The sequence below is a fragment of the Acipenser ruthenus genome, chromosome 24, assembly GCF_902713425.1.
Source record: "Acipenser ruthenus chromosome 24, fAciRut3.2 maternal haplotype, whole genome shotgun sequence".
Taxonomy (NCBI): Eukaryota; Metazoa; Chordata; class Actinopteri; order Acipenseriformes; family Acipenseridae; genus Acipenser; species Acipenser ruthenus.
In genome coordinates this window covers 24484489-24499081 of record NC_081212.1, presented here as the reverse complement: position 1 = coordinate 24499081, position 14593 = coordinate 24484489, and the positions used below count along the sequence as shown (strand labels likewise).

General features: G+C 41.6%; 1 protein-coding gene across 2 annotated transcripts in view; it reads left to right on the top strand.

The window, feature by feature from the left end:
- The window catches only part of LOC117429532 (leucine-rich repeat serine/threonine-protein kinase 1-like), a 38193-nt gene that overhangs the window by 18657 nt on the left and 4943 nt on the right, over positions 1-14593 (top strand). For both annotated transcript variants that reach the window (XM_058998896.1, XM_058998897.1), the window contains 16 exons: positions 322-392; positions 872-1001; positions 1801-1913; positions 2246-2460; positions 3666-3830; positions 4502-4674; positions 5142-5262; positions 5453-5612; positions 6673-6949; positions 7118-7289; positions 7682-7851; positions 8691-8830; positions 9829-10078; positions 10683-10852; positions 12974-13171; positions 13504-13781. In XM_058998896.1, coding sequence (XP_058854879.1) covers positions 322-392; positions 872-1001; positions 1801-1913; positions 2246-2460; positions 3666-3830; positions 4502-4674; positions 5142-5262; positions 5453-5612; positions 6673-6949; positions 7118-7289; positions 7682-7851; positions 8691-8830; positions 9829-10078; positions 10683-10852; positions 12974-13171; positions 13504-13781 — 2803 coding nt within the window. The remainder of the gene's footprint in view (positions 1-321; positions 393-871; positions 1002-1800; positions 1914-2245; positions 2461-3665; positions 3831-4501; positions 4675-5141; positions 5263-5452; positions 5613-6672; positions 6950-7117; positions 7290-7681; positions 7852-8690; positions 8831-9828; positions 10079-10682; positions 10853-12973; positions 13172-13503; positions 13782-14593) is intronic.

Sequence of the window (14593 nt, the reverse complement as noted above, 5' to 3'; positions counted from 1 at the left end):
GGCTGGATTAACACTTTTAGCTCATTATTTTTGTTTTCAAAGCATTTTAGCCTCATGTAAAACCTTGGAGAAAGTTTAGAAACATTTTTTTTTTTTTTTAAAAAGCATTCCCCCACCAGTGATATTGAAGTGAATAAATAAAATAGACCAGGGAATGACACATCCAAACCCACCCTTTTGTAAGAAGAAATAAAGACTTATTTTGGAGCTTTTTAGCTTAAACCATTCTAAGCTTCAGTATTTAAAATTGTAGTTTTGTTTTTAAATCGCTCAGTAATGCAAATGATTGACCGTGAAGGTATATTTCTTCATTCCTTATAGGACTGAGGAGGGAGCAAAAACTAAGAGACTCAGTTTCTTCACCACATGGAGCAGAAGAGACCCGCATACAGGTAATCTGGGTTGCATTACACCGTGTCTGGGTCTTGTAATAATGACCGTGTCTTAGGCAGGTCCGGGATACACTTTTTTTGTTTGTTTTTGGAGTGTCCTGTTTCCTCATTTGCATTCAGTGTTTCACTTTGGGATAAGATCATTTTAATAAACGTGAAGCCTGTGACCCCAGCGTGATCCCCAGGACAGTGCAGCAGGTGAAAGGGCCTGTTCCTTTAGATATGGTTTCTCCTGGCTGCTCTGTCCAAACCTTTGCTTGAAATTTTAGGCTTTTGTCCCTAGCTGCAATCTGAAGCATTCAGCCCAGGGATTCAGTCATGCTCTTGGTTTCTGTGTTTACCCTTTTTAAGAAACAAAGTTAGTTTGTTTTTTTTAAAAGTGGACACTTTGTGCATGTGTAAAGATGTGTGAATTTGGCCTGTGATAATGTATTGACCTCCTAGACCATGTGAAGTAGCTGTTGTTCTCTCGTCGTCAGCTTCTTTGATCGAATTCCCCGGGTTCCTCAGCGAGTGTTTGGAAGTCCTGTTCCTGAATGATAATCAGCTGGAGGCAGTGCCCCAGTCAGTGTGCTGTCTGAAGAGCCTGAATGAGCTCTATCTGTCACAGTAAGTAACACTGGCAGTGGGGCAGGTTAAAGTCTGTTTCTGCAAATTCGTTTCTCCAGGGGATTTTGTCATGATTTCTGTGATTTTTTTTTTTTTTTTTTTACAGCAAGGTTAGCCATGTTCTCCTCGTTGATGTTTTTTTATTTTGGAGCCATAGTAAATGTTTTTTCTAAACCAGATTCTGGTCTAATCCCCACAAATCACCTAACCAATGCGCATGAGCAGTGCCCTAGTGTAATGTCCTCTCATGACCATCTCGTTCCTAGCTAACCCTATAAACTACTGAAGCGGGAAGTACTTTTGTTGTAAACTGTCTGTTTGTTTAAGCTGTCAACATGTTTTCTTGTTATAATTTTGATGCGATATGTGTTTACAGCTTCAAAGAAAACCTGTATAAAAAAATAGATCTCAGTGGTGGCAGAGTGTGTCAGTGTTCTCGTCTTTCACATATAAAAAGAGTGTGAATTTCAGTGGTGTCAAGTTGCTGTCAGCTCAGATATCCATGGCCCACGTCACAAAGCCACAAGACTACTTAACAAACAGGCCCCAGTAACAGTGCGGTGTGATTTGATGCAGATTACACAGGAAAATGTATAAACAGATCTTCCCTCTAGGGAATGCAAACGTGAACAATTGTTGGAGTTTGTCCGTTGGTGGTCACGTCTTCACTCACTGTTTATTCCTGTGTTCTCCACTCAGAACCACATGTGTAGTAAGCATGAGAATATGTATGTGGTTATTACTGTTCTGAGTATACAGTAACATTGGTATAATGCAGTATCCTTTCCTTCCTGTGCAGTAATCCCGGGATTCGAGAATTGCCTCCTGAACTAGGGCAGCTGTCTAATCTTTGGCAGCTGGATATTGAAGAGCTGAATATTGGTAACATCCCAGCCGAGGTCAGGAAGGAAGGTAATGTCCATCTCCTGAGATGTGCTGACCTCTTAGACCTGTCTGCTCGGCTGGTGTTCCTGCACAGTGGCAGCGGAGACTGGCTGAGCTCACTGCATTGACAGCTGGGGAGCCGATGCATGTAGCTTCTGACTGCACTCTATTAACTGCTTCAAGCAATAACAATTCCATAAGAAACAGACAAGTACAGGTGTCTTGATAGGTTGTCACAAGACATCATTGTTAGTTAATAAGCTGCTGTACATCCACAACACTATCTCAATCACAAAGCTAATGAAAATGGAAGACCGTCGTTTGTTTTTTCACTGCGGCTGATTTTCTTGTTGATCCAGGTCCTAGTGCAGTGCTGGCTTTCTTGAGGGCTCATCTTAGGAAGGCAGAGAAGTGCAAGCTGCTGAAGATGATCATTGTGGGGCCTCCTCGGCAGGGGAAATCCGCATTGCTGGAAGCCCTGCAGACGGGGAAAGTGCCGCAGATGATGCAAAATGAAACCAGCATCAGAACAACCAAGTGGGAGCTGGAGAAGCCCAATGGTGTCAAAGACAAGGTGGGCATGCCTACTGTAGTGCTGTTTATCTGAGAAATAACAATGATGGGCATGCATACTGTAGTGCTGTTTATCTGAGAAATAACGATGATGGGCATGCCTACTGTAGTGCTGTTTATCTGAGAAATAACAATGGTGGGCATGCATACTGTAGTGCTGTTTATCTGAGAAATAACAATGGTGGGCATGCCTACTGTAGTGCTGTTTATCTGAGAAATAACAATGGTGGGCATGCATACTGTAGTGCTGTTTATATGAGAAATAACAATGGTGGGCATGCATACTGTAGTGCTGTTTATCTGAGAAATTACAATGGTGGACATGCATACCGTAGTGCTGTTTTTCTGAGAAATAAGGCTTGCTGGTATCAAAGCTCAGAGATTATACAAAAAGACAGGAGCAGGTACTGTTCTGTTTTATAGCAACTTTTCAGTAGGGGTCACTTATTTTGCACTCTTCCTGTGAGTCACAGTTGTCCTAGAATTTAATATTTTGAAATTGTGAATTTGAGTGTTTTGAATGTGCACTTTGGCTAACTGTAAAACATTAACATAGCCAAACTTACTTTGTAAGGAAAGTGCAAATCCCCTTCCCTCTACTTGTGATGTGCTTCCTAAATCCAGTCCAAATAAAGAGGAGCTGTGTACACTGTGGGTCCTGTACTTGATAGTTATTTGTGTTTAACATGTGATAAGCTCTGCTGTTCCTCTGATTTATCTTCACATTGCTTGTGCCATTCTGGCCCATTTACATTTCTCCTTTACGATACACAGGACATGCAAACCCCCGAGAATAAAAAAAGGTTCCGATTCCATTCAGTGAAAGATACAAATGTTTAATAAGCCTGATTTTTAATTCTTATCTTTTTGGAGTCAATATTTAACTAAGTTACACATTCATTTGGAATAAGTTTGCAGTGTAAGCAATAGAAACAGTACTTGAAGATAATTAACTTGCACTTACACCTTGAAGGGTTTCATAAAGCAGACAGATTTTGTGTTACTCAAATGTAAACTGTGTTTCTGTTTAAAAAAAAATCTGCAGCATTTTAGGGGTTAACTGGATAAGCTATATTGAGGGTTGAATTAAAAAAAGAGATTAATGTAGTTTTTTCTAATTAGCTCAGATACGCACAGAGTAGTAGAAACATTGCCTGCATTATTTGTCAATTTATGGAGCGGTTTGTTCTTGTCTTGTGTGAATAGATGGATTCAGTGGAGTTCAATGTGTGGGTTATTGGAGGCCCTGCCAGCATGTCCACAGTCAATCAGTGTTTCTTCACGGACAAGGCCCTGTATGTAGTTGTATGGAACCTGGCTCTGGGGGAAGAGGCTGTGGCGAACCTGCAGTCCTGGTTATTAAACATTGAGGTAAGTAAGAGGCCACTGCATCTCTCCTAGGAACCCTTTTTATTAATCTACTGTTGTTGTCCTTCTCCCGTGTCCCTGCCCCTGGCTCTCTGCACTCCCCCAGGTGTTTCAGTGAACAGATGCAGTACAGTATGGTGTCCCAAGGTACAGCCAGCCATTGTGGGTGGGAGGTAGCTTCCAGCTCCACTGTAGTTACAGAGTTACTGCTCGGTGGAATCTGTTTCACTTTTAAAAAGTAGATTTATAAATGTCTCTCTAACCTGCAGAAGCCGTTATTGATGCATAATTTGGGAATTCTCAGAAAACGGCTACTGGCCCCAGATTTTGTAAGAATCGAAGGTAACTGGGAGGGTAGTGTTTAGTGTGTGTTTGGGGATTGCCCATCCCTGATTGAATGACCTAGCAAGCCACATACAATGGTCCCTGTGTAGCAAAACTTTTTTTCCAGGGTGTACTTTTTTGTGTAAAAGGAAAACATACCAATAACAAAACTAACAACCTTATTTTCACCCAAGTCATTAATAATGCAAATTGACCATTCTTAAAATATAAGTGCTGATTATATTTAAAGCTATGCCAAAAATGTGTGGTTGTCGGGGTGTTGGTGTGTTGTTTTTTTTTTTTTTTGGCTCCACTAATTGAAGTGATCTCCTTGCTGTTTCTCACTGCAGGCCCGAGCCCCAAATGCTGCTGTGGTGGTGGTGGGGACCCACCTCGATCTGATTGACTCCAAGTTCCGCACAGAGAGGATCGCCACCCTGCGTGCCTACGTCCTGTCCGTGTGCCGCTCCCCCTCCGGAACCCGAGCCAAGGGCTACCCCGACATCACCTGCAAACACCTGCAGTCAGTACAGCCTTTCTCATCACATTCTCATTCCATGGCTTTTTATCTAATCTGAATTAGAATTACAAATCCCTTTTTGCACAGCCAGACACCTCTCTAGTAAGTGCATCTGCCAAAATGTTCTATCACTGAAAAACGGAACAAAATCTAGCTTTTTTTTAATCATCTTGCTTATCAGACAAGCTGTGCAAAGGGAATGAAACACCGCAGGTCGAAAACAAATCTCTATTTACAGCCCAGAAATGATAGCAGACCCTGTTGTAGTCAAGCTGTGTTTCCATTGTCAAACGGTAGTGCTCAGATGCATACTCGTGCCTGTTCTCATTGGGCACCGTTCTCGATTTTAAAAGCAATAGTTTCCATCTCCAAAGGTAGCTGCATGTGTTGAGATTTAAAGTGGCATTTAACAGAGAGAGAGAGAGCTGTCCAGCAGTGCTGATGCACACATGTCTCTTTCTCTTCTCTAGTGAAGTGTCTTGTAAGACCCTAGAGGGCTTCGATGGGCTGCGAAGGCTGCTGTTTCAGGTTTCCTGTAACATAAAGGATATGTCCAACGCGGCAACTTCCCAGAAACTTGTTGGGAGATTGGTGAGTAATCTATAAAAAAAAAAAAAAACAGAAGAACCGTGCAGAGCAATCGGTCAATTTTAAGGGCCCTTTTAGAATAAAAAGCTTGCCGCTGATTAACTGAATCTCTCCTTTCTAGTCCAGAATGATATACCTCCAGGAGTGTTGAATCAGCTCCCTTTTTTTTAATTACATTAACTGTAACTTGCAGATACCCAAAAGCTATCTGCTTCTGCAAGCGGCAGTCCTAGCGGAGCGTCTGAGGAGAGACCTGGAAGATGAAGTCCAGTATCTGACTGACCTGCAGCTGGAGCAGATCATAGAGCAGAACCCTGACAGTGACATCAAAGACTATGAGGACTTGCAAACCGGTCAGTCCTCGCCCAGACTCATTGTGCAAGATCCATTTCTTTCAGAGCTCCCCATTCCTGTCCTAGCCCCAACACCAAGTTAAAATGTCAATTGCCACGTTTATAATTACCCTCATAATCTGGTGTAGGAACCCTGAGTAGATTTCATATGCAAGTGTGTTTTGTAATAGTCTGATATTTATCTGAAGAGTTACTGTGGCAAGAGATTGCAAGTACACTCAGTGCTTCCACTTTTTTTTCTTTTGACAATTCCTTCACTGTGTTGTCAGTTTCCTTGGCCATGCTGTCGGAACAGCCAGATACCAGAAATAACTACAGAAGCAAGATGAAGCATGAGGCTTTTCCACCTACAGCTGTGGCAAAAGTTTTGCCTCACTTAGAATTTTAGGATTGAGATGTAATTTAAAAAAGAAATATATATATATATATATATATATATATATATATATATATATATGAGAATATAATTTTAGATATGGGAAAATTACAAAGTGGCATGTAATTCAATATGTCAGCAGGTTTCAGTCGACCTTTTATGAAGCTAAACTTGTTTAATTCTATAGGATGATGCGAAACGTTTGGCCATAGCTGTAGATTCTGCATACTTTTACATATTGTATGTGTGATATTTGAAAAGGAAACCTTGTGTGCTGCAAAAGGTGCTCGAATAGAGGATTCCAGTCCCGTTCAGCCACTAATACACAGAAGTTCTTTTGCAATTAGTGGTCAGTAAAAAGTCGCTCACATTTAAAGTCATATTGGCACATTTGTTTGGTTTCTTTCTGATTTTGGAGTGCAGGCATTCTGATAAACAATTTAAAAAAAAAAAAAATGTAGTTCAGGAAAGTATATAAACTTAACTGGGGAACAATTTTTGTGATCAAATCTGTCCCTCTAAAATGTTCTGGAGGCCAAAGCACATCTGTTTACTAATAACCACAGAGCAGGGATAGCCTGGTAGAGTGGTGATGTGAGCTTCACCTCAAGCCTGCCCAGGAGAGATTCTTACCTGCCAGTGTGTCGGTTTAGTCCTGCTGATGCGGTCTTTACTCTCGACCAGCTCTCAGCTTCCTGATCGAGACGGGAGCACTCCTCCATTTCCCTGACACGAGCCACGGCCTGCGGAACCTGTACTTCCTGGACGCGGTGTGGCTGACGGAGTGTCTGGAGAGGATCATCAATATTAAGAGCTCCAAGTCGGTGGCAAAGAATGGAGTGATCAAAGCAGAGGATCTGCGCATGCTGCTGGTAGGCACCGGCTTCACTGAAGAAACCGAGGAGCAGTATTTCCAGTTCCTTGCCAAGTTTGAAATCGCACTCCCAGTCGCCAGTGACAGGTGAGCCCTTTGAAAGCGGACTGCTTCCTTATTTGTGTTTCCGTGCTTTCCTCTGTATGAAAATGATCAGTGAACAGACCATTATTGGAACGCCCTAAAGGGAAAGTGGTTTTGTAAACATGCAGTTGCTCCCAAATGTTCTGACCTGCAAACCTCTTTGTGCTGCAGTTACCTGCTGCCTCACCTACTGCCTCCCAAACCGGGATTGGATATCCACGGCTTCCGCCAGCAGACAGCCAACACCATTCAGAGGCTGTTCAAAATGAGCTTCGTCCCTGCTGGATTCTGGCAGAGGTTTATAGCTCGGATGTTAATTAGCCTCACAGAAATGGACCTCCAGGTACCTGTAATCTTGTAATGAAACAGCAAGGGGATTTGAGGACAGGCCTCAGAACAGCTCTTATTCAGCTCTGCTATTCCCAGGGGAGCATCACCACCTTGCATATTCCCAGGGAATGTAGAGAGAGAGAGAGAGAGAGAGAGAGAGAGAACACAACTGTGAATCGCTGAATGTCAAACTTGTACAGAGATACCAACAGCAAATGTACTTTAAGATTTTTTTTTTTTACTTAGTAACACCAAGTCATTATGGTGAAACCATGACCAGAATTTTTTATTTTTTATTTTATTTTGCTATAAAATCTGACTCGCACAAACGGCAAACGATTGCATTGTAAGCAGAGAATTTTTGTAATCGGTTGTGTGTGTGTGTTCTTCCATTTTTCATTTCAGTCGTTTGAGACAAAAAAGAACACAAAGTCTGTGAGAAACAGGCAGACTATCATTTATAGTTTTGCTGGCAACCAGCAGCGAAACCGTTGCAGTACCTTCCGCGTCCGGAGAAGCCAGACAATTTACTGGAAGGAGGGGCTGCTGGTGACATTTGACGGTGGCTACCTCAGGTAACCAGAATAAAGTTCCCCTTTCAAATACAATAAGCCATCTGTATATTACTGAACTCCTCCAGCAGGCTTCCAGCCAGGCTGCAAGATTCCCTTGAATTAAATGAAGTCTTGGCTCACTAGGATAAATAACAGCCTGTTGCATCAAATGCTCCATTCTGTGACTCATTACTACTTCTGTTCAGATGATGACATACTAATTTGCCTTTATTCTTTGTATTTGCTTCAGAGCACTTCAGGTCAAGCTAGGTTTCAGCTTTGCAGTGTTGAAGTCTAAAAGTAAAAAAAAAATAAGGTTGGCACGTCTTTATATAAATGAAGAAATCTTAGCAGAATCATTAGCAGACCACTGCATTACCAGGGCATTGTGGATTTGCAACAACAGCTGTGATACTGTAGTGCTAATGAGGTACCATGGCAGGGATGGAAATAAGACTCCTATTGCATAGCAGTTTCACCCATTCCACTGATTCAACTTGTTAAAACCAGGAATGAATCAAACTGCTGTGCAATGGGGGTCTTATTTCCATCCCTGCATGGTACTGTGTTGGGTTATAGGACAACCATCTGTGTGAGGTAGTATCTGCACATGTTTATATGGCCGATTCCATCAACTGTGATGTCACCATTTTGAATTGACTTAAAGGGTTGTTTTTTTTGCATAGCAAGTGACCATACTGATATTGACAATAAAGCACAGTAGAATTATTATTTATTTCTTAGCAGACGCCCTTATCCAGAATCCCTATATAGCACAGTGTACAAAACTGGCGCTTTGAGCTGAAAGATCCACAGCGGTCTCTAATGTGTGGTTTGTGCCTTTCTGTTTGTTCTGGTAGTGTTGAATCATCGGATTTGAACTGGAAAAAGAAGAAGAGTGGAGGAATCAAAATAATCTGCCAGTCCGAAAACCGAGATTTCTCCGCCATGGCTTTCATTACAGACCATGTGAACTCCCTGATTGATCAGTGGTTTCCTGGTGAGAGTCTGATTTTCATTACATCTGCTCGGATCCTTTGAGGCTGTTGCTACTGATTCATACAGAAGATTGGCGTGTTCTAGGATCACAGGCAAATTGCTTGTCCTGTAGGATTATAAGCTTCCCAAACTCTGTTCCATCATTAATCAACTCACAATTTAAATAGTGTCTGAAAGCGCAAGCTCTTACGGTTTAGTTACTGAAGCTCAACATCAACACATTACATATTGCTGCAGGTGTGGGGCGAACATGTTTCTGTTCAAGCAAAGCAGCTGGTTTCAGGGCATCAGCGTTGTGATAATGTAATGTCAACACTAGCAACAGGGCTGAGGTCAGAATTTCTTTAAAAGCTAGCCAGACAGGGTGGAAATGTGCTCAGAAGGTCTATAACATTAAACACTCAATAATAGTCTGAATAAAGCTTAAAGAAACTTCTTAGTGTATCATGGCTCTTTACAACACCTTCTGTTTTTTATAACACACTGCAGAATCCAAGGCCTACCTCTCTGGAGTGTTGGTATCAATATGAGCCACACTTCAGTCGGTGACCTTGACTGTTGAAGCAGCTTATCAGTAAAATGGTTCATACTAGAACTTCTACTGATCGGGTATAATGACACTTCTTGGCCTGTTGGTAATGCAGCCGTTCTGAACTATTTAATCAAGCTCAGTAGAGTCCTCTGTGTTTTGCAAGTGACAAACGTTTCAGCTTTCTGCATGCAACTGACTCGGTTACCAGAACTTGTATTATCAATGTACTTTTTTTTTATAACATAACGTGGTGTTTTGACATAAATTATTTAATTTTTGTATCAATTTTATTTAGATATAGTCCTGCAATGGAGACAATGCCGTGAATTTAGTAGATTTCTGGTTATCTGCTTGCTCCCTCTTTGCATGCCTGCTGTACTTTTGAACAGATCACTGGCTATGAACCCTGTCTGAGGATCTCCTGCATTGCTTCGGAGTCAGTTACGATGCCCTCCTTCATTTTCCAGCGCTGACTGCCAGTGAGAATGATGGCACGCTGCTGATCGAGCAGTATGCGCCATGCCCCTGCTGTGCTACAGCCACCGCAGAGAGAGCAGGCGTGCCGGGGACATCGAAGACCGTGCACTTCTTCAACATGGAGGACTGCGTTCACGCTGCCATGGAGCTGGATCACATTGTCTGTCCGAATCACCCCTCTGTCCCAGTGCCCCTCCAAGAGCTGGTCCCGGAGCTCTTCATGACGGATCTCCCTGCACGGTAGCACCTTCATTCCCTCTTGCTGGAGCTTTCATTGCTGCCTCTTTCTGTGCCTGTTCTCGCTATACACTCTTCAATATTCATCTCCTTGTACACTGTGCATCCCAGATGGACGTTGCTCCTATTTGGATTGTGGTTAAAGCAGAGTATGCACAACAAATAAATAAAAAAAAAAAATCCTAATCTATCACGTACTTTTGTTTCCGGGGGTAAAATGTCAGCCACCTGTTCCATTTTATTTCAGCACTTACTGTATGTATATGCACTCCAATATATACATGCATCAATATTACGCAGGAAAAGCAAGATAATCTATTCTAGTCGGCATTTGCTGTATACTGATGCAATAAACAAAGTCCATCTTATTTACAATGAGGGTTGTTTTCAGGAAATCCTTTATCCACATACAATAACATCATCGTAATGAATGCACCAGGCACACCTGGTCCTGGCATAGAAAAGGCTGTATAAAGTTTGCTTGCAAGCTGTTTCTATAAAATACAAGTAAAAATAACCTGTGCCTCTATGAAATGTAATCATCCAAAGGGGTTTTCTTGTCCGTGACGTGGAGGGTGTATGAGGTTCTCTGTGGTTTCTGTTGCAGGTTGTTTCTTGAAAAGAGCAGCCTGGAATACAGCGAGGATGAAAGCAACATCCTTGGGCAGGGGGGCAGTGGGACCATTATATTCAAGGCCCAATACAAGAACACGCCTGTCGCAGTGAAGAGGTTCAAGTTCAAGAGGTGTCGACAGCAGTCCTTCGATGCCAGCACAGGTAAGGGTGCATCTTCACCAAGCGAGACTCCCACCCTCCAAGGAATTGCAGCGTACTGATGCGCTGGAGCCCATAGCTCCCGGGTGCTGTTTCTTAAGGGTGCCGTGTGGGGGTGCAGCACAAACATGGTGAAGCCCTTTCACATTTTCAAGTGCTCCAGTTAATCATTGTCTAAATCGTTTGTCCTTCTTGATGAGTGTTAATTATCAAGCATGATAGAAACTTTCTTAAACTTGTGACCATCAAAGAAATTGGATATTCGTTTTTTGAAATGCCTAGCAGTGAGCTCGTTTCTCTTTTCTTAAACTATTCTACATTTTAAAAATAGCTGTAACGTAAAATATTTGTTTGTTTATATTGTTATAGTGATGCTGAGCACAGTGCAATAATAATTTTAAACATGGAAGGAATTTAATTTACCCAAATGCATCTGTTAAACGGGCCTCCAGGGGCGTCTGGTATATTATCCAGCCGGTAGATAAATAATGGGGTGCAGGAGACCTAATGTATACACGGCAAGTGTAAACAGTATAGTGTTGAGATCATATCGCTCCCCTTTAGACGGAGTAGAAAAGAGGTACACAGGGATTTCATTTAATTAGACAAACAGGCTTGATATTCTGATGGAGGATCAGAAGAGCTTATATAAATGTTATTTGAAATGTATTCCTTTGCAGTTGGGATTTCTGTTTCTGAGGATGTTTCTTTCTCATTCAAACCCAGCATGATGCTGCAAGATCTGGAGTTTGGGGGTTGAAACTTGCCTTCCATAATTCTTCAATCAGTGGAAAGCACAGTATACCAAAGTCAAATGTGTATTATAACTTCCTACTTATCAGCAAATTAATATTCCCAGCTGTCAAGCTAGAACAATTTCAGGAGTGCGCCTTGTATTCCACTCTTCATTCAAACCGGTTTGGAATGTTTTAGAATTGTTTTTGCGTGATTTTATTTACGTTCTATCCATGAGTGGTAGAAACCAGTTCATTTGGGGTTTAGTGGCATTCTGTTGATTTAAAATTGTTAGTGATCTTTATCGCTTTCAGTTCCACTTCTAACATCCTGAGTTTTACATGGTTTTGGTGCATTTTAAATAAGAAACATATATATTATACCTGGGTTAGCAGGAAATTACAAATTGAACAAAATGATGGGAAAACGCAGTAAATGTCAAACCAGTGCTTTTTATATGTAGGAATGGCTTATGCAGGCTGGTTGGTTACATAAGATTCTGGCTGATCGTTAGCTAGAGCAGCAGGGGCTGCCTCACACTGTGACTGCTGAGGGGGAGGGCTGAAGGTGACAAACATGTCAATAACTCTTGACTGAATGAAAGAAAAGCAGTGTTCAGAAAACTCCATTCTGCATTGTATTATGTTAGAAGTACAAAACGTGAAACTGTATGATTTAATGAAAATCAAATCACTGCTGCCAGAGTAACTTAACACCATTTTTGCTGAGTTTATAAAACCCAGTGTGGACCCCTTCTCAGTGTGGTATCTTCATCTATTTTTAATGAAGTCATTAAACTGTTTAAATTGTAAATCGCTGCATCCACATTTGGTACTATGCTACAAAGAGTTGACTCATTTCATAACATAATTTAGAGTATAAATCGTGCACCATATATATATATATATATATATATATATAGATATATATATATATATATATATATATATATATAGGCTTGGTTTTTGTATTGAACCCAACCCCTGCTTGTGTAAATATAGCATACATTTGTTATTTAGACTAATGGAGAAGCTAGCTATACTTTTAATAGCCTTGTTTATTGGAAGAAGGTGTAGTGAGACCTCATTCAGAGTGCGTGACTGTTTCGTCACAAAAGTATTATGTTTGGGGCTGTCGGTGCCATAAATTTGTTTTAAGAAGTGGGGGGTGCAGTCTATGTAGCTGGGGAATATAGTAATATAATTCAGAATAAACCTTTATTTCATTCAGATTTGGTGCCTTTTGCGGTCGTGAACTCCCTCTTAGGCGGACAGGAGGGGAATTTCACAGCCACTCTACAACAATAAGATCCCAGTGTTCAAATACAGCATATTTTCTATTTAGAAACAAATAATGCCCTGCTCACAATATTTTTTGATATTGATTCAGACACTATGGTTAGACACTTGCAGTCCATGGATGCTCTGAGGAATTTTTCGGAGTTCCGTCAGGAGGCCAGCATGCTCCACTCCCTGCAGCACCCATGCATCGTGTCTCTGATCGGAATCAGCATTCATCCACTTTGCTTCGCTCTGCAGCTGGCCCCTTTGGGCAGTCTCAACACCGTGCTGGAGGAGCACTCGAAGGGTGAGTGTGTTTCTGTAATCGACAGCCTAGTTCAAATGTAAATTCCACGGATGGAAAGAAGACTCCCGTTGCACAGCAGTTTGTTCCATTCCTGGTTTTACTATGAGTTTTAATAACACACCTGAGCTTGTCATCTGTGGCTAATCAAGCACATATTAAAACCTGGAATGAGTGAAACTGCTGTGCAATAGGAGTCTTATTTCTGAAATTCTGATTACCTCAAACATGAGATACTCGCTCCAAACATTTTTTTTAAACTCACAAAAGCCTAGCTTGTACACTGGTTGAATAGGTCCCAGTCTCGCTGAACTCTCAATGTTTCCTCAAAGCAGGAGTGCTGTTTATGCCACTGGGGCCCATGCTGACCTTCAAGGCAGCCTATCAGATTGCAGCAGGGCTGGCCTACCTGCACAGGAAGAACATCATCTTCTGTGACCTGAAATCCGACAACATTCTAGTTTGGTCCCTGGAGACCGACGACCCGGTGAACATCAAGCTTTCAGATTATGGAATCTCCAGGCAATCATTCCATGAAGGAGCTCTGGGGGTGGAAGGAACACCGGGCTACCAGGCACCAGAGATCCGGCCTGGCATTGTCTATGATGAGAAGGTACGGAACCTTCCTGGAGGTTCTAATTATTATGTGTCCGAACAATGACTTGAGGGAGAACACACATGAGGATCACACTGGCCACGAAATGTGTGTGTGTTTTGGTTTTGTTTTGTTTTTTTGCAAACATAAACTAGAGCAGTGGTGATAGTCTTTTATAATCGTCCAATCATTCACTTTTGCCGTTTTATTAAGGTCCTAATAAACGTTGTCCCATGTCCCTGCCAGAGGTAATCTGATAAACAGTGCGAGTCTTTGTGCAGTTATTAGAGGAGTAGCTGTACCTGCTGTTCTCATGACTTTATGTGGCCTTTATCACCTGGACCTGAGCTCATTAACTCTGTTGGCTTTTGTCTATTGTGTAAATAACCACTGACTATCTAATGAAATGAGGCAGTGTTGAGTGAGGTCTAAATTTCCCACAGAGAATGACATTCGCCATCTATTTCTTATAGGGATTGTAAATCTGCGATGAAGCTGCCTGGTGCTTCTCACCACGCTGCACAAAGGAAAATTATAGGTCCCTGAAAGCACAGACGTGGACTTCCATAGCAATCGCCTCCTCATTTATAGAATGAGTCATTTTGTTCTGTAATTTCAGTAAATACAGCTTTTTGTGTTCACAAAATTACTAAATAATCGGTTTTGTCTGGGGTACTGTTCTTTCTTGAATTGCACTAAATTGTGGCTGTCTTTTCATACAGTATATTTACTCTAGAACAAAATCAACTAACCATCCCTTTTCAGTATGTAATGTTCTGTAAATTCAGACAGCGGTCACATGTGCTTACTTTGATTGGGAAAAAAATGCA